General features: G+C 43.9%; 1 protein-coding gene across 1 annotated transcript in view; it reads left to right on the top strand.

Moving 5' to 3' along the window:
• Nucleotides 1-19,142, top strand: part of Parp4 (poly(ADP-ribose) polymerase family member 4) — a 95,708-nt gene that overhangs the window by 25,676 nt on the left and 50,890 nt on the right. The window contains 8 exon segments of the mRNA XM_052733125.1: nucleotides 217-377; nucleotides 1,413-1,550; nucleotides 3,902-3,997; nucleotides 8,226-8,409; nucleotides 8,729-8,885; nucleotides 14,307-14,431; nucleotides 15,246-15,377; nucleotides 18,027-18,113. Of these exon segments, the coding sequence (XP_052589085.1) occupies nucleotides 217-377; nucleotides 1,413-1,550; nucleotides 3,902-3,997; nucleotides 8,226-8,409; nucleotides 8,729-8,885; nucleotides 14,307-14,431; nucleotides 15,246-15,377; nucleotides 18,027-18,113 (1,080 nt within the window).

The following is a 19,142-nucleotide window of genomic DNA, read 5'->3' as shown; positions in this document are numbered from 1 at the left end:
TGCCTCTCCCCAAGTGCTAAGGTTACAGATGTGAGCCACACCCAGCTTTGCACCCAGCATTTCTTCAGTTTAGTGTACTACCAATACCAAATGTTAATCAAAAACTTCGTGGAAAAAAACTAATTTTTATCTTTGTGGAAAATACTAATGTAATATAGATATTAACTTTGATATGTGGTATCTACTAACATCTCTGTACCATTTTCTTACCCACAGCTAATAAGAGACATGGTGAATGTTTGTGAAACTAACTTATCCAAACCCAACCCGCCATCTCTTGCCAAATACCGAGCTTTGAGATGCAAAATTGAACATGTTGAACAGAATACTGAAGAATTTTCCAGGGTTAGAAAAGAACTGTTGCAGAGTAATCATGGGTAAGCACAAAGCAAGTCTTTTGGGATCTGTAACAGTGTTGTGTTGTTGTTTGTTTTTGCTCTTTTGGGAGGCCTGCCACCCAGCTCCCAAATAAATCACACACGGAGGCTTATTCTTAATTGTAAATGTCCACCCTTAGCTTGGCTTGTTTCTTGCCAGCTTTTCTTAACTTTAAATTATCCCATCTACCTTTTGCCTTTGGGCTTTTCCTTTTCTATTCCTATATACCTTTCTTGGTTTCTTCCTCTGTTGCTGGTTGTTGTAGCTGGATGGCTGGCCCCTGGAGTCCTTCTCCTTCTTTGGCTCCTTGCTCTCTCCTCCTAGATTTCTCCTCCTATATATTCTCTCTGCCTGCCAGCCACCATCTCTGTCGTCTTAACATAAATTAGAGTCATCTGGAAGGAGGGGACCTCAATTGAGGAGCTGCCTCCATCAGATTGACCTGTAGGCAAGTCTCTGGGACATTTTTCTTGATTAATGATTGTTATGGATGGCCCAGCCCACTGTGGATAGTGGTTAGTGGCAGCCCTAGACATGTGGTCCTGGGTTGTATAAGAAAGCAGGCCATGGGGAGCAAGCCAGTAAGCAGCATTTCACTGTGGTCTCTGCTTCAGTTCCTGCCTCGAGGTTTCCTGCTTGAGTTCCTGCCTTGGCTTCCTTCAGTGATAGACTGTAACCTATAATCCAAACAAAAACAAAAACAATAAACCCTTTCCTCTTGCCTTGGGTCATGGTGTTGATCATAGCAGCAGAAAGCAAAATGTGTGTGTGTGTGTGTGTGTGTGTGTGTGTGTGTGTGTGTGTGTGTGTGTGTGTGTGTGTGTAAATGCATGCACTTGCCACAGTGTGCTCTTGAAGATCAGAGGACAGTTTGTCAGGGTTGGCTCTCCCCTCTGGAGACCATCAGACTTACTGGCAAGTGCCTTTAACTGCTGAACCATGGACATCTGAGTTTTCTTGAGATTTCACTTATTAATGATTTTTACTTTTCTTCTAACTGTATGACCTCAAGGTTTTTCTTCTAATTCTTCCAGTGAAAGTCCAGTAGATGTCTTGCAGATATTTAGAGTTGGCAGAGTGAATGAAGCCACAGAGTTTTTAAGCAAACTGGGCAATGTGCAGCCCTTATTTCATGGATCTCGTGTACGGAACATTCTTGGAATCTTGTCCCGGTAAGATATGCCATCTTTAGTTTTTAGTTTTTCAGACTCGTAAATGTGAAATATTCCCCTTTCTTGTCTACTTTTTGTCTAAATTGTGTGTTCTTTGACCCTAAACAATACCAAAGTAAATAAATCACATGGGCTTTTTAGTTAAAAGCAACAAATTTATACATACAGAAAATTATATTTCACTTAAATTTTGTATTTGTGATTATCTATTATATATTTGTGAGTTTTTTTAAGTGTTCTACATAGGTATAAACTGCTCCTTGAAATTTGGGCATGGTGCATTCAACAGGCTGAGGCAGGATGATTGCATCTAGTTCAGTCCCAGTCTTGGCTACAGAATGAATTCAAGGCCAGCCAGTGTGAGCAGAATTTTCCTGTCCCAGCAGCTGCTCCCAAATAAATGCATGGAGACTTAATATTAATTATAAATGCTTGGCCAATAGCTCAAGCTTGTTACTAGATAACTTTTACATTTTAAATTGACCCATATTTTATCTATGTTCTATCATGTGGTTCAGTACCTTACCTCAGTAGGGCATGTTCATGTCCTTCCTGTTTCCTGTACATCTCCTGGAGACTCCTCAGATACACCCCCCCCACTTCTTCTTCCCAGCATTCTCTTAGTCTGGCTCTCCCACCCAATCTCTTCCTGCCCAGCTATAGGCCAGTCAGCTCTTTATTAGCCAATGAGAGTAATACGTATTTACAGTGTACAAAGATTGTTCCATAGTAAGCCAGGGCTATGTACCAAGACCCTGGCTCAAAAAACAAAACTGCAAATGAATACACACACACACACACACACACACACACACACACACACACACCAAAAACCAAAACAATAAGTTGCTCCTTCACAGTGACCTCATATAAAAAAGAGCTAGTCTACATTTCATAGTCAGTGTGTCCAGGGAATGTGAGTTATTTATTCAAATCACAACCTTAGTTTTCTGGTTGCTTTGAATAATTTCTTAATATTGGAGGAGAAGCTGAAGTTACAGGGGCAAGGGGAATTATGAGTATATTTTGGTCCCTTAATCAAGCACCTAGGAAAATTGAAAGGTACCACCTGGGTGATGCAATAATCCCAGCATCCTGGAGGCAGAGGCAGGCAGATCTCTGTGAGTTCAAAGCCAACTTGGTCTATATAGCAAGTTCCAGGTCTCCCAGGGTTACCTAGTGAGACTTTGTCTAAAAAAAAGAGGAAGAAGAAGGAGAAGAAGGAGGGGGGGGGAGGAGAGAAGGAGGAAGAAGAAGAAGCTAAAACTCAAGGGCTGGGGATGTAGCTTAGTGGTAGAGTGTTTGCCTAGCATGAGTGAGGTCCTGGGTTCAATCCCAAGTGCTAAAAAACAAATTAATTAATTGTATAGAAAATTGTCTTTATAGGACAAAATCCCAAAAGCCATCTTATAAAATCTATTCAATCTTCTGGTGCAAAATTCAAACAATTGATATTTCTGTAATCAAGAACAGAAACCTGTCTTGGCCTGTCTGTGTAGAGAAGGCCATGTTTTCATGCTGAGATAATGCTGAATGTTTGAAGTCCAGTGGGAACCTGTATAAGATCCTGAGCAGTCAGCATTGGGCTGGCTTACTCTGGGGTCTTGCCTGGAGGAGGCAGGAGCCATGGCCACGGAGCCTATGTGGTCAAGTCAGTGTTGGAAAAACAACCATAACTGTAACAAGCTAATGGCATGTGCTGTTCTGGGAGATTACAGTCGTGTTTGGGATCTATGGAGTTACTTCCAGAACTTTCTCAGATGCCGAAACCCCCAGTGCTCAAGGGTCTTATATAAAATGGTGTAGAATCTGCATAGAACAAAAATGGTTTTTCCCATGTACTTTAAATTAGATCTGCAAGGTTTAATCATGTCTGATACAGTGTGAATGCTATGAAAGCTATTGCCAGGAAGTGTTGATTAAAACTAATGACATGAAAAATCTTCATGTTCAGTACAGATGAATTTTTTTCTGAATATTTTGAATCCATGACTGGTTGACTACAGGTATGCAGGGCCAGCTGAACTCTGACCTGAGCTTTGTAAAGACAGGGGAATTTGCTGTTGGTCACTGATTTTTTTTCTTAATGATTTTATTCTTTTTTATTTATGTACAGTGGTGTTTTGCATATATGTATGTCTGTGTGAGGTGTCAGATCCCCTGGAGGCAGAGTTACAGGCAGTTTGTGAGCTGCCATGTGGGTGCTGGAAATTGAACCCGGGTCCTCTGGAAGAACAGTCAGTGCTCTTAACCTTTGAGCCATCTCTCCAGCCCTTGGTCACTGATTTTTAAAGGCTGTGTGGAAGAGTCCTTTCTTCTGGTAAATCATGATCCCCGCCTTTCTCTTTCAGAGGGCTGCTTTTACCTAAAGTAGCCGAAGACCGCGGCGTGCAAAGAACAGATGCTGGAAATCTGGGGAGCGGGATTTACTTCAGCGACTCACTCAGGTTAGCATGTTCTGTCTCATCCCCCACCACTGAGGCCTCCCTGCAAACTTCCTTCTCTTTCTTTAGTGAGGGAGTCTCTCGCCCATAAACACATCATTGAAAGCCGTCAGTTCCCTCAACATACTGTAAAAGCATGGCTTCTGTGGTGAACATTTGGGAAATTGTGTTTGAAATCTTAGTGTTTTTCTTTTCCCCTGGCCCTATTTATTTAGGGTGTGGATGTGTGGATGTGTGTGGGGGGTGGGGGTGGGGGGTGGGGGAGACATGGGCATTCCACAGTGTATTTGTGGAGGTCAGAGGTGAACTCAACCTCCAGTCAGTTCTTCCCTTCCACCAAGTAGGTCCCCGGGATCCACCTTGGGTCATCGGGCTTGGTAGCAGGCTCCTCTACCCACTGAACCATCTTGCCAGCCCACCGCAGCTTTTACATATATTTCCGGGCTGGATCTTCTCCAGCATCCCTCACCTCCTCTACCCCCAGACTCCTCTCATATCACAGGTGGGGACCTGAAGGCCACCAGGGGGCTCTTGCCTCAGCACATGGAACTTAAGTAGGACGCATGAGGGAGCAGGCCTTTGCAGGCCAGCGGTGTGTGTGACTTCTCTGTTACTGCGGTAAAACACCACAAGACGACCGATAGAAGGAAGAGTTTGTCTGGGCTAGTGGTTCCTGGGAGTTAGAGTCCGTGATGGTGGAGACTTGACTTCAGGAGCAGGAAGCCAAGGCCTCACATCCTGAACACAAAACAGAGCGCGCTGAAAATGCCATGAGGCTTTGAAACTTCAAAACCAGCCCCCAGCACACACTTCCTCCAATAAGTCCACTCACTGCTGAGTCTCCGGAAACAGTGCTGTCCCCTGGGGACCAGGTGTTCACTGGGGGGGACATCTCATTCAAATATCACACCAGCCATGCTTGCTTTTGCTGACCACTACTTTCTCCCCCTCATCTAGTGGACTCTGTCTCCTTGTTACTTAATTTTTCTTGAGATGGAGTCTCCCTGTGTAACCCTTGCTGGCCTAGGACTTGCTATATAGATCAGATTGGCCTCAAACTCACAGAGATCTGCCTACCTCTGCCTCCCAAGGGCTGGGACTAAAGGTGTTGCACCACCACCCACAGCTCCTTGTTATTCTTTAAAATACATAGTATAGGGGCCATCAAGCCAGTAAAGGCTCTTAGAGCACATGCCTGGCAACCTGAGTTCAATTCCCAGAATCCATATAAAGGTGGAAAGTGAGAAGTGACTCCACAAAATTGTCTTCTGACCTCCACAGTCTTGCCGTGGCCCAGGTGTTCAGCCATCACACACAAACACACACACACACACACACACACACACACACACACACACACACACTAGGTTTGTCAGGTACTGGAGATGGACACCAAGGTCTCACCTGTTAACCAAGCACTCTACCAACTAGTTACAGCCCTATCCTGTTTTGTTTTGTTTTTTAATCTTTAAAAATATTTGTTATTTTTTCACATGTATAAGTGTTTTGCCTGCATGAGTGTCTGTCCAGCCTCTATGGGCACTAGGTACACATGTAGTTTACAGACATACATACATGTTTACAGACATACATACAGACAGACATACATACAGTTGGTAGGGTGCTAGTGTGGTAGCTGTGAGACCCCCTTCTCCAGGAAAAAAAGAGCAGGCCCCTCAGGCGTGGTAACACACTCCCATAATCCTCAAACAAGGGAGGTAGAGACAAGAGGATTCAGAGTTAATGGTTAGCCCTGGCCCTGGAGTGAATTCAAGGCCAGTCTAAGCTATGACGAGACCCTGTCTTAAAGAAAGAAAGAAAGAAAGAAAGAAAGAAAGAAAGAAAGAAAGAAAGAAAGAAAGAAAGAAAGAAAGAAAGAAGGAAGGAAGGAAGGAAGGAAGGAAGGAAGGAAGGAAGGAAGGAAGGAAGGAAGGAAGGAAGGAAGGAAGGAGAGAGAGAGAGAGAGAGAGAAGCTGCTGAGTCCCAATCTCTGATCTGGTTGTCACAAGGAAATGTCACTCTCCACGTCGACTCAGAGGTTATGAGAATAGGATGCCTTTCTTTCCTTTGGCCAGCGCTTACTTGCTTAATATTTAACGATCTTCGTGAGCTTTAGTGCAGCAAGTTCAACACAGCTTTCTTTTCTCTTCTTTTCTTTTCTTTTCTTTTCTTTTCTTCAATACAGCATTCTTAACTAACAAAATGGTTTTTCTTTGAGAGGGAGGAAGGATTGTAGGAGCCAGAGGGGTCGAGGACATTATGAGAACACGGCCCACTGAATCAACTAAGCAGGTCTCACAAGGTTTTACAGAGACTGAAGAGACAATCAGCATGTCTGGTGACATACTAGATCTTCTGCATATATGTTGTGGTTGTGTAGCTTGTTGGGTCCTGTGTGTATGTGTGTGTGTGTGTGTGTGTGTGTGTGTGTGTGTGACTCCTAACAGTGAGGTTAGGAATGTCTCTGACTCTTGCCTGCTCTTGGGACCCTTTTCCTCCTACTGGGTAGCCTCACCCAGCCTTGATATGAGGGTCTGTGCCTAGTCTTATTGCAACTTGTTATGCTGTGTTAGGTTGATATTCCCTAGAGGCCTGCTCTTTTCTGAAGGGAAGTGGAGGAGAAGTGGATCTGGAGGAAAGGGGAGGTGTTTGGGGGACTGGGAGGAGTGAAGGAAGGGAAAATTGCAGTCAGGATGGAATGTATGAGAGAAAAATTTTAAAAAAAGAAAGGAAAAAAAAAAAAAACAAACTGGCTGTGGCTTTGACTTACCGCTGTCTCACACATTTCTGATCTGTTCTTTAAAATGGGATTGTGGCCGGGCAGTGGTGGCACACACCTTTCATCCCAGAACTTGGGAGGCAGAGTCAGGGAGCTCTCTGTGAGTTTGAGGCCAGCCTAGTCTACAGAGTGAGTTCCAGGACAGCCAGGGCTACACAGAGAAACCCTGTCTCAAAAAACCAAAAAAAGGGGGGGCTGGGGGGTTGTAAAGTAAACTAGCTATTTTCATTCAAAAAAAGATTTTTCTTTTTCTTCATTCCTCTGCCATTCCTCGCAGCACAGTATAGATATTTTTAGGAGCTGACACAGATTGAGTCCCTGAGAACAAAGAGCTTTAACTGCCGTAAAGAAGGACACTATCATACTTCAACCCAAGATTTTGTTTGTTTTATTCTTTTGAGAGAGGGTCTCATGGGGGTCTAGCGCAGGCTGTCTGGGAACTCACGATGTATACTAGGCTAGCCTGGAACTTGGAGTGATCCTCCTGCCTCAACTTTCTAAGAACTAGAATTACAGATGTGTCCCACACTAAAGTTCTTAAACAAGTACATAATGAACCACTCCTCTTCCTCCTCTTTGTCTTCTCTCCTCTTCTTCTCTTCTTCAACAGGGTTTTCCGATGTAACCTAGGCTGGCTGTAACTCCTGATCCTCCTGCCTACATCTCCCGAGTGTTGGGCTGTAGGTGTGCACCTGCCCAACTTTTCACAGTGACGGTCTAACTTGTGTCTTTGGAGATGCTGCAATGGTGGTACACTTTGGAAGGTTCCCCCTAGAAAGTCTTTCGACAATTCAGGCTTGAGTATCCCTTGTCTGTGGAATTAGATGTTTGTTTCAGATTTGAGATTATTTGTATATGCATGATGAGATATCTTTGGGAACACCCAAATCCAAATGTGAAATTCATTTATGTTTCTACACCTGATAAATGTAGCCTGCTGGTGATTTTTGTTGTTGTTGTTTTTTGTTTGTTTGGGGTTTTTTTTGTTTTTTGTTTTTTGGGTTTTTTTTGGTTTTTCGAGACAGGGTTTCTCTGTGTAGCTTTGCTCCTTTCCTGGAACTCGCTTTGGAGACCAGGCTGGCCTCGAACTCACAGAGATCCGCCTGCCTCTGCCTCCCGAGTGCTGGGATTAAAGGCATGCACCACCACCGCCGCCTGGCTACCTGCTGGTGATTTTATACAACATGTTTGGTGTGCCATCCCTCGGATTGCAACCATCACGAGGTTAGGGGTAGAATGTTCCAACTGTGGTGTCACACCAGGGCTCAGAGTTTTCAATTTCAAAGTCATTTCAGATTTTCATTCACAGTTTTGGATTTCAGCTGGCCAACCCGTGTTTCTTGTACAATGAAGTGAGGCTGGCCGTCGCGGTTATAACCTGTGTTTCTTGTACAATGAAGTGAGGCTGGCCGTCGCGGTTATAACCTGTGCTTTATTTCCTTCTTCACGCAGTACAAGCATTAAGTACTCACACGCAGGAGAGATGGATGGTTCCAGACTCATGGTTATCTGTGACGTTGCCCTGGGGAAGTGTATGGACGTATTCAAGAAGGACTTTTCTTTAACTGAGGCACCACCGGGCTATGACAGTGTGCACGGAGTTTCGGAAATGGCGTCTCTCCCTACAGACTTTGAGGTATTTTATTTCAGGAGACACGCAGACCCAGGGTAATGGGTCAGTAGCCAAGCCCTTGCCTAGCGCTTAAAAACAAATCAGTCGGGCAAACAAACAAACAAAAAGCCAAAACAGACAAAATGGGCCCCAAATGTGCAAAGACCAGCCCCAGAGGGTTGCTTCTATTTTTATCAAATATGTTTCCATGTAAGTCATGCCCAGCCATCCACCACCCAAATCCAGTCTTTGCTAAATTAACAAATAGGAGTTTCTGCGTCTCTGGAAACATCTGGCTGCTCTTTGTGCTTATTTACCTCTTATCGATTCCCATTTGCTCTAGGATGACGAATTTGTTGTTTATAAAACTAATCAAGTTAAAATGAAATACATTGTTAAATTTTGCATTCCTGGAGATCAAGTAAAGGACTTCCATCCTCATGAAAATACTGAATTAGAGGAACCCAGAGCTGAGCCTTCAAATGTTTCAAAGGTTGAAGGTAAGACAAGTTCCTTGAGCTCTCTTTTATGAGATAATATAAAATGGATTTTTTTTCGGGGTGGTGATGGCGCACCTTTAATCCCAGCACTCGGGAGGCAGAGCCAGGTGGATCTCTGTGAGTTCAAGGCCAGCCTGAGCTACCAAGTGAGTTCCAGGAAAGGTGCAAAGCTACACAGAGAAACCCTGTCTCGAAAAACCAAAAAAAAAAAAAAAAAAAATGGATTTTTTTTTTTTCAAAAACAGTTATATTCATTTTTGGTAAGCAGCATCTATGACCTCCTTTTTTCATTGTATCTTTTTTCTTGAACATATAAAAACCAAGATGCTTAAGAAAGATCACGTGATCTCAAACCCCTGCCTTGTCACTGGCATGCCTAAGTTGCCTTGTTCTTGGGGATGGCCTAATAATGCAATTCATTTTAGAGGTCTCTGTTTTTTTGTTGCTATAGCAAAATACTAGATGTGTTATAAAGAAAAAATGTTTGTAATATTTGCTTATGTGTGTGTTGTATGTGTTTGTGTGTGTCTGTGTGGATGCAGGTGTAGAGGTCAGAGAACAACATGCAAGGATTTTCCTCTTTTCACCTGTAGGCCCTGGGGATTGGACTCAGTAGGCAGGAGGGGCTTGAGTTCCAGGCCCTCTTAGACTACATACATAGCAAGCCTCTGTCTCAAAACAAACCAAAACAGGAAGGGCTTCTCTGGCTTACAGTTTTAGAGGTTCAGGGGCCTGGTGCTGCCATCAGCTTGGCTCTGATGTGGACATCAAGGCAGATGTTCTCACAACAGAAACATGGGCAAGAGGGAGAGATCACCTCATGAGACAATCAGCCAGAGTAGGAATGAGACCAGCAGCCAACTCCCACTAGGTCCTACTTTGTAGAGGTTCCGTCCACCCCCAAACATCACACCCTGGTGACTAAGCTTCTAACACATGAACCTTTAGGAGATGAACTATATCTTGTGGTGATATTGTGTTCCCCAAAGTATTGTGCACCCTAATAAACTTATCTGGGGTCAGAGAACAGAACAGCCACTAGATATAGAGGCCAGAAAATGGTGGCACACACGCCTTTAATCCTAGCATTCCAGAGGCAGAGATCTGTCTGGTTCTCTGTGAGTTCAAGGCCACCACTGGAAAAAGCCAGGCGTGGTAACAAGAGCCTTTAATCCCAGGAAGTGATGGCAGGAAGCAGAAAGGTATATAAGGCGTGAGGACCAGGAACTAAAGCTGGTTAAGCTTTTAGGCTTTTAGCAGCAGTTCAGCTGAGATTCATTCTGGATGAGGACTCAGAGGCTTCCAGTCTGAGGAAACAGGATCAGCTGAGGAATTGGCAAGGCTGAGGAAGCTGTGGCTTGTTCTGCTTCTCTGATCTTCCAGCATTCACCCCAATACCTGGCTCCGAGTTTGTTTTTATTAATAAGACCCTTTAAGATTCGTGCTACAATATTCAAGCCATGGCATCCATATAATGAGGCCAGAGTACTATAGTAAAGGTGGGTAGAATTAGCAGATGTGGCTAGAGAGTCAGGAAGCTTGTGTTGACTGTGACTCCCACTTAGCAAGTGGCATTTTCTTGGACACTTGACCTCTCAGATGGGCATAAGCACATGTTCTTGTTAAATGTTGCAATAAGGATGAATGAGAAAAGAGAAAGAGGCCCACAAATTGTAATGCACACTTAGATCAAACAGCAGAATACACAAGTTTCCTGGAAGACCATGGCCCCTATAACATCACCTAATAAAACAGTGAAAACATGTTAGAAGCCAGCCATGATGGTACATGCTTATAATCCCAGCACCTGGGAGCTTAGGGAGGATGCTTGCTACAAATCTGAGGCTTGCCACGGCTACACAGCAAGACCCCCACCTCCCCACCCCCAACAATACCCCTCCCCCAAAGCTAGCACTTCTATGACAACCAAGTTTGTTTGGGTTTGTTAGTGTGTGTGTCTGTTGTGATGCTAGGGACTGATCCAGATGCTTGGACATGCTGAACAAGCACTCCACCACTGAGCCCCACATCCCAGGGCTTTTTCATTTGTCCTTTTTTCCTTTATTTCTTTCCTGTGGTAAGGATTGAGCAAAGAGCCTTATACATGCTAGCCAAGTAAGTGCTCTGTTACTGAGTTACATCCCAGCCTTTTTTATTTTTATTTATTTTTGACACAAGGTTTTTAAAGTTGCCTAGGCTGCCCTTGAACTCACTCTGTAGTCTACGCAGGCTTTGAATTTTTCATTTCTCTTCCCTCAGTCTCATGAAGAGTTTGGATAACAGGTCTCTATACCTTCTTAGTTGGGGTTTCTATTGCTGTGAAGAGACACCATGACATTGGTGTCTTATAAAGGAAAACATTTAATAGGGGGCTGGCTTACAGTTTCAGAGGTTTGGTCCATTATCATCATGGTGGGAAACATGGCAGCATGCAGGCAGGCAGGCACAGTGCTGGAGAAGCAACTGAGAGTTCTACATCTTGATCTGCAGGCAACAGGAAGTGAACTGTGTGCCATACTGAGTGTAGCTTGAGCATAGAAGACCTCAAAGCCCACCCCCAAAGTGACACACTTCCTCCAACAAGGTCACATCTAATCCAACAAAGCCACACCTCCTAATAGTGCCAATCCTTTGGGGGTCATTTTCTTTCAAACCACCACAGTATCCAAATCATTTTTTTAATTGGAAATGTATGCATTCAGATCTGTTGAAGGAGATACTGCTAAATTTTTCACGAGGAGTCATTAAACGAACTGTCTAACAAGACATTGCCTATTTATAGATAAATAGCCATATCTGTATTTTTATATCAGTTAATAAAGGATATTAATTTTTTATTTGTTTGCTTTGAGACAGGGTCTCACTATGTATCCCTGGCTGACCTGGAACTCATTAAATAAACCAGGTTAGCCTGGAACTCGTAGAGATCCTTCAGTCTCTGCCTCCCAAATTCTGGGATTCAAGATGTGCACCAGCCCATAATTATTCAGTATGCTATAGTAGTTTGATTTAGACTTCCTTGGACTGAAAACTCTAGTTTCATTTTGCTCCAAAAGCCATTTTGGCACAATGAATGATAGTGACTGATCAATTCAAATGCTAATCAGGGAATACACATAGCTAAGTTTGAATTTCGCTATGCTTACTGAGACCGTCTCAAGACCTCTGTATCTATGTGTGTGTTTAAATGTAAGTCTTTCAAGTAATATACAATTCTAGACTTCAAGATGATGCTTCAAAGCCTCAAGTTTTTAAAGGCAGAAATAGAAAAACTAATGTTTGAGATTACATGTAATCTCAGCAGGCGTGAGGGAGACCAGCTCCCTCTTTTTCCCCCAGAGCATTCTTGAGTAGGGAGAAATGAGGAATTTGTAGGTAGAAATATAGAGGAGACAGACTGACAGAAACACAGGATAGCTCGGGAGGGCCTGGGTCAAAACCCACCAGCCCCTTCTGTCTCTACTAAAGGACTTTTATTTGTTTTGGTTTTTTGTTTTTGTTTTTGTCGGAGCTGAGGACCAAACCCAGGGCCTTGCCTAGCAAGCGCTCTACCACTGAGCTAAATCCGCAACCCCCTAAAGTACTTTTAAAGGAATGTCAAGGGGTGGAGCAAAAGACCTCCCCCCAGCACAGCCAAGTGCAGACCATTCCAGACACCTGGTGACCATGCATGTGGTCCAGACATCCCCTAATGCAGCCCTGCTATGTAAAGCAAGCTCAGATCTCACTAGGAAGCTTTTGTGGGCTACTTCACAGGCGGAGAGACAGGAGGATTAGAATTTCCTTCATGTTCAAGGTCCCTGCTAATGTGTATAGGTGCCCGCAGAGGCCAGAAGAGGACATAGAATCCCCGGAGCTGGAGTTAAAAGCAGTTGTTTTGAGCCCCCATGTGAGTGCTGGGACTCTTCAGAAGAGCAGGAAGTGCTCTTAATTACTGAGCCCTCTCTGCAGCCCCCTCTAAGTGTTTTAAAGTTTTTGTTAGTGGTCTTTCACTTCCTTAGGTTTATTCCAGTGGGTTTTGAAGCTGTTAGAAATGGGATTGTTTCCCCCAATTTCTTTCTCAACATGCTGTTTGTTATTGGCATATACAAAAGCTGCAGATTTTTCTATTTTAATTTTTAATCCTGCCTCTTTGTTCAGCATGTTTTATCAGTTCTAAGGATTTTCTGGTGGGGATTTGGGGTTTTTATAGAGAACCGTAGTGTCTGCAGTAAGGGTACGCTGGCTCTTCTCTTTCCCATTGCATCCCTTTCATTGTGTCTCCCATCTGATGCTCTGGGTGTGACTCCCAGCACTGTACCGAGTAAGAGCGAAGAGAGTGGACACTTCCTGTCTCGTTCTTGACTTGAGTGGAAATGCTTTGAGCTTTTGCCTAGTTAATATAATGGCACTATAGACTTGGTGTATTATTTATTATGTTGTGATATGCTCCTTCTATTCTGAGTTTCCTATGGACTTTTATCATAAAAAGGGGTTGGGTGCTGTTGAATGACTTTTCTGTATCTGTCCAGATGACAGTGTGCTTTCTGTTCTTGAGGCCATTGATGTGATTATGCTTGTTGATTTACATAGGTTGAATCATCCCTGCAAATATTTTGTTAGGAATTTTTTGTGGCTGTGTCCATTGGGGAGATTGGGATACAGTTTTCTTTGCTGTCGTTGTGTGGCTCTGGTACCAGGATACACAGTCCATAAGGGTTTGGAAGTGTTTTCCCTTTCCTGTTTTATAGAGTAGTTTGAGAAGTATGGCTATTTGTTTTTCTTTGAAGGTCTGGTAAACTCAGCAGGGGATACATCTGGGCCTGAGCTTTTTAAGTTATGAAATATTTAATTGCTGCATCATTCTTTACTTCTTATAGATCTCAAATTATATATCTAATCTCGGTTTAAATTTGGTCAATCGGGAGCTGGAGAGATGGTTCAGGGGTTAAGAGCACTAGCTATTCTTCCAGAGGACCCAGTTCTGTTCCCAGCACCCACATGGCAGCTCACAACTGTCTGTAACTCCAGTTCTAGAGGATACAATGCTCTCTCTGGCCTCCACAGGCCAGGAACACACACAGTGTACAGACACAGATACAGGCAAAACACCCATACACAAAGATGAAAATGTTCTTAAAAGTTTGGCAGATTAGCTGGGTGGTGGTGGCGCACGCCTTTAATCCCAGCACTCGGGAGGCAGAGCCAGGCGGATCTCTGTGAGTTCGAGGCAGGCAGCTCTCCTGTTGGAGAGCAAACGAGGCTAGCTCCATAGGGAGATCTCACCTTAAACAAAAAAAACTCACAGAATACTGTGAGTATAATACTATTTTTCCATCTTTTCCTAACTATAAAGTCTAAACAATGGAGTAGGTAATAGGGATGAAGGTGATACCAACAGAGACGTGGCCGTTTTAAAGCTGACGTGTTTGTGAGTTGCAGATTTCCAGTTACCAGACATCAAGCCCTTCATCAACGTCAAAGCTGGCCTTCAGGACGCATCTGCCAATTCTGTCCCTCTTGAAAGTGTTCACATCAAAGGAAGAATAATAGACTTTGTAGCCCAGGTATGCTTTTTGTGGTTTTATGACAGGTAATTAAATGAATATAAGTCATAAATGAGAATTTGGTTGCAATTATATGAACTAAATGAAATATACATTGAAATACATATGTCACTTGTTTAAGGAATAATGGAAGGGAAATTTTTTTAAATTAAGTATTTAATACAAACACATGTTTTTTTTTTCCTAATTTTCTATCTATAGTTGGTTGATTCCATCATGGAATTGGCATCTGCAGACACAGAAGACCAATTGTATATTATTCTAAAATCTACTCATTAAACACATTTTCCACTTACAGTTTTAGCTTCTTATGGACTTATTGGGCATGGTCCCATCATAGGGCCAGGAATGTCCCCAGCCTCATGACACTTGGGAGGTAGCAAAATTCTTATCATGAGAGGGGCTTTTTGACTTCTACTCTGCTCAGGTGTATATAACTACCTAAATATGCAGCTGGTGCCCTGGGTCATGTGGCATGAACAGTCCCTTGTGGTGGTAGGAAACCCCAGAAACCAGGCTTGTGAATTTGGAGGGCATGTTGAAAATTTAAGGGATTTAAATGGTGGTCAGTGATCCACACCTGTAATCCTAGCACTTGGGAAGTGAAGGAAGGCAGGAGGGTCCTGAGTTCAAAGTCAACTTCAGGTTCAAGTTCATGACCAGTCTGGGCCGCATGTGACCCTATCTGAAAAAACCAAAACAAAACAAAAAATTTTAGAAAATAAGTGTGTATAATTATTTTCACTAGCTGTTCTTGCAAATGTTCCATGTGATTTTATCAATTATGCAGAATTTTTTCCCCTTCCTCTTTCAGGTCATTGTTTTTCAGACATACACAAATCAAAGTCACGTGCCTATTGAGGCCAAATACATCTTTCCTTTGGATGACAAGGCAGCCGTGTGTGGCTTCGAGGCATTCATCAACGGGAAGCACATAGTAGGGGAGGTAAGAAGAGAAAGCGCAGGTCCCCATGTTCCCAAATCTCCATCATCTGAGTACCCATGGCTGTAAGCTTGGGAAATTAAAACCAAAACACTCTTTGAAGAATGGCCTCATACAGGCAGCCTCCACTGTCCCTCCCTAACCAACGCCATTCTCTGTTTACAAAGTCTTTGTTTAGGTAATTTAAACAAAGAAAGTTAATTCCTTTTTGTCTTTCTTTTTTTTAAAAAGAATTCTTGTGTTTTTATTTGTCTGTGTGCACAATGCACGCATGCACACATGCCACAGCCTGTGTGGAGGTCAGAGGACAACTTGCAGAGGTCGATTAAAGGCATGTGTCACCCTGCCTGGCCATTTCTTCTCCATGTGGGTCCCAGGGACTGAATTCCCATCATTCTGCTTGTGACACAGGCCTCTTCCACCGAGTCACCTGCGAGCCACAGAGGGAATTACTTCAGTGTCCAAAGTCAGAGAGACTGAGGAGGACACAGTGACAAAGGACAGAGTGGCAGAGGAGGACACACAGACAGACAGAGGAGGACACAGTGACAGAGGAGGACACAGTGACAGACAGGAGAACACACAGACAGACAGAGGAGGACACACAGACAGAGACAGACAGAGGAAGACACAGTGACAGAGGAGGACACAGTGACAGACAGGAGGACACAGTGACTGACAGGAGGACACAGTGACTGACAGGAGGACACAGTGACAGACAGAGGAGGACACAGTGACAGACAGGAGGACACAGTGACAGACAGGAGGACACAGTGACAGACAGGAGGACACAGTGACTGACATGAGGACACAGTGACAGACAGGAGGACACAGTGACTGACAGAGGAGGACACAGTGACAGACAGGAGGACACAGTGACAGACAGGAGGACACAGTGACAGACAGGAGGACACAGTGACAGACAGAAGAGGACAGAGTGACAGACAGGAGGACACACAGACAGACAGGAGGACACAGTGACAGACAGGAGGACACACAGACAGACTGAGGAGGACACAGTGACAGACAGGAGGACACACAGACAGACAGGAGGACACAGTGACAGACAGAAGAGGACACAGTGACAGACAGAAGAGGACAGAGTGACAGACAGGAGGACACACAGACAGACAGGAGGACACAGTGACAGACAGGAGGACACACAGACAGACTGAGGAGGACACAGTGACAGACAGGAGGACACAGTGACAGACAGGAGGACACAGTGACAGACAGAAGAGGACAGAGTGACAGACAGGAGGACACACAGACAGACAGGAGGACACAGTGACAGACAGGAGGACACAGTGACAGACAGGAGGACACACAGACAGACAGGAGGACACAGTGACAGACAGGAGGACACACAGACAGACTGAGGAGGACACAGTGACAGACAGGAGGACACAGTGACAGACAGGAGGACACAGTCACAGTCTTGCTAACACACTGAGTTACAGGCAGCCTGGATAACACAGTGTAAAGCAGGTACAGTAGAAAATCACTACACTAAAAAGGTAAGTAGATACACCTTTCGTTGTGTCTGAGCAAAGTGCCAGACTTTAATTTTCAACTACTGACTGGAATTTGGTCCTAACTTAGAGAGGATTCACTTTAGTTGGACTTTTTTTTTTTTTTTTTAGTCTAGCCCAGACTCTTATTAGGCAGTTCACTTTTGGCGATCCGTTTATGTAAGTTTCCATTCATCCGAGACTTGGTTTCCTAGTTTTGTCTAGGCTTCAAAAAACATTGGTGTCATTTTCCATATTAAAGTCTGAAGCCGCTCTTCCTATTGTAGACGAATTTCTAAACAGTCTTATTAAATAAGAAACACAGAGCCAAACACAGAAGTACAAGTCGTAGAGATCAGAGCAATAACCGTCAACTAACCTTAGCTCACCACATCGCTGTAGCTTCCCAAGAGAACCTCTTCCTGTCTAACCTGCACCTTTATTGCCTTCCTGTTCTGCCTTCTCATTGGCTCTAAGCCCAGCCACATCACTTCCTCATCACTGCCTGTCTATACAGACCTCCAGGTCTCTATGGTTGGTACTGGGATTAAAGGCGTGTGTTACCACACTTGGCTGTGTCCTTGAACACACAGAGACTCTGCCTGCCATGTGATCGGATTAAGGGCATGGGCTACCACCCCGCCTGACTTCTGTTTATGGCTATGACCTCTGATCTCCAGGCAAACTTTATTTTTTAACATACAAATAAAATACCACATTTCAGCACAAATAAAATATCACCACATCCTACAATAAACATTCAAAAGTCTTTCCCAAAGTTGGGCATGGCACCTCACACCTGTGACCTCAGCAGAGGCAAGAGGATTGTTGCAAGTTCCTTTTTTTTTTTTTTTCCGAGTTGCAAGTTCCTTTTTTTTTTTTTTTTCCGACACAGGGTTTCTCTATTGTTTTGGTACCTGTCCTGGATCTCACTCTGTAGACCAGGCTGGCCTTGAACTCACAGAGATCTGCCTAGCTCTGCCTGGGATTAAAGGCATGTACCACCACCACCTGGCGATTGTTGCAAGTTGAAGGACAGTCTGGGGTACTTGGTAAATTACAGGCTAGTCTAATACAAAGTGAGACTTTGTCTGAAAAAAATCAAAACAAACAAAATCATCATCATAATTGTCTTTTCCAGATAAAGGAGAAGGAAGAAGCCCAGCAGGAATACAGAGAAGCTATCAGCCAAGGCCACGGTGCTTACTTGATGGACCAGGACACTCCGGTACAGCTCATTATTCATCCAGCAGCCAGTATATTATGGGAAATTATTTGAAATAGGAATCCATAATCGGAACCAAGATTGTTTACAGTACTCCGGGCTTATAAGATCTCTTGTAAATGCCACACATGGTACCACACACCATATTCTCAGCACTTGAGAGCTAGAGGCAGGAGAATTGCTACAAGTTCCAGGCCCACCTGTTCTACATAGTGAGCTCTAGGCTGTGCAGAGCTACCTAGCAAGACCTTGTCTGAAACGCACTAACAAAAATCCCTTAGAAGTAAAGGAGGCCAAGCCAGCCCTGTGAGTTGTCTAAACAAAGGCGGAGATGAGCTCGGTGCTGTAGAATCAGGAAGAGCTGGTACTGCCAGTGGGCACTGGCTTGCCAGAACTGATGGCACACATTTGGAGTACATAATTTTCATCCCAACGGTAAAATACAATATATTTATGTTTTTCCCAGAACTAAACTCACCTATCAACATGTCCAGTTTTCACCAAGTTATAACCCAGAAGGCATTCCTGTAAGAGCTTTTAGAAATTTCATGTTTGGTTGAGGAAAGAACACACTGAAGGTTAATGCAGATCTAAGGGATAAGTTGCTTTAATTTTTTTTTTACATTTATTTATTCATTGTGCATGCGCACACACATTCACAACTCAGCATGCAGAAGTTGGAGGACAGTTTTCTGGAGTTAGTTCTCTCTTTCTACCACGTAGGTCCAGGAAACTGAACTCAGGTCGTCAGCTTGGGTGGCTGGCTAGTGCCTTTACCATCACACCAACCCATTTCTGGCCCCCATTCATACACTTTAAGGATCGGCACTGTGAATTCTTTAATAATTCCCCTGCGTTGTTTTAGCTCTTCCCTACAGGTGGATGTACTTAATGTCAAAAGCAGTAATTTAGGGCTGGTGAAGTAGCAGGTAGAAGTGTCCGCTGTGCAAGCTTGACACCCTGAGTCGGATCCCCAGAACCCTCGTAAAGGTAGCACAAGAAAATGGATTTCCTCTGTCAACTGTCGTCTGA

The sequence above is a fragment of the Peromyscus californicus genome, unplaced genomic scaffold (assembly GCF_007827085.1).
Source record: "Peromyscus californicus insignis strain IS unplaced genomic scaffold, ASM782708v3 Scaffold_12__1_contigs__length_115047231, whole genome shotgun sequence".
NCBI classification, from domain to species: Eukaryota; Metazoa; Chordata; class Mammalia; order Rodentia; family Cricetidae; genus Peromyscus; species Peromyscus californicus.
The sequence above is the reverse complement of the archived record's forward strand: the minus strand, read 5'-3'. Positions and strand labels throughout refer to the sequence as shown.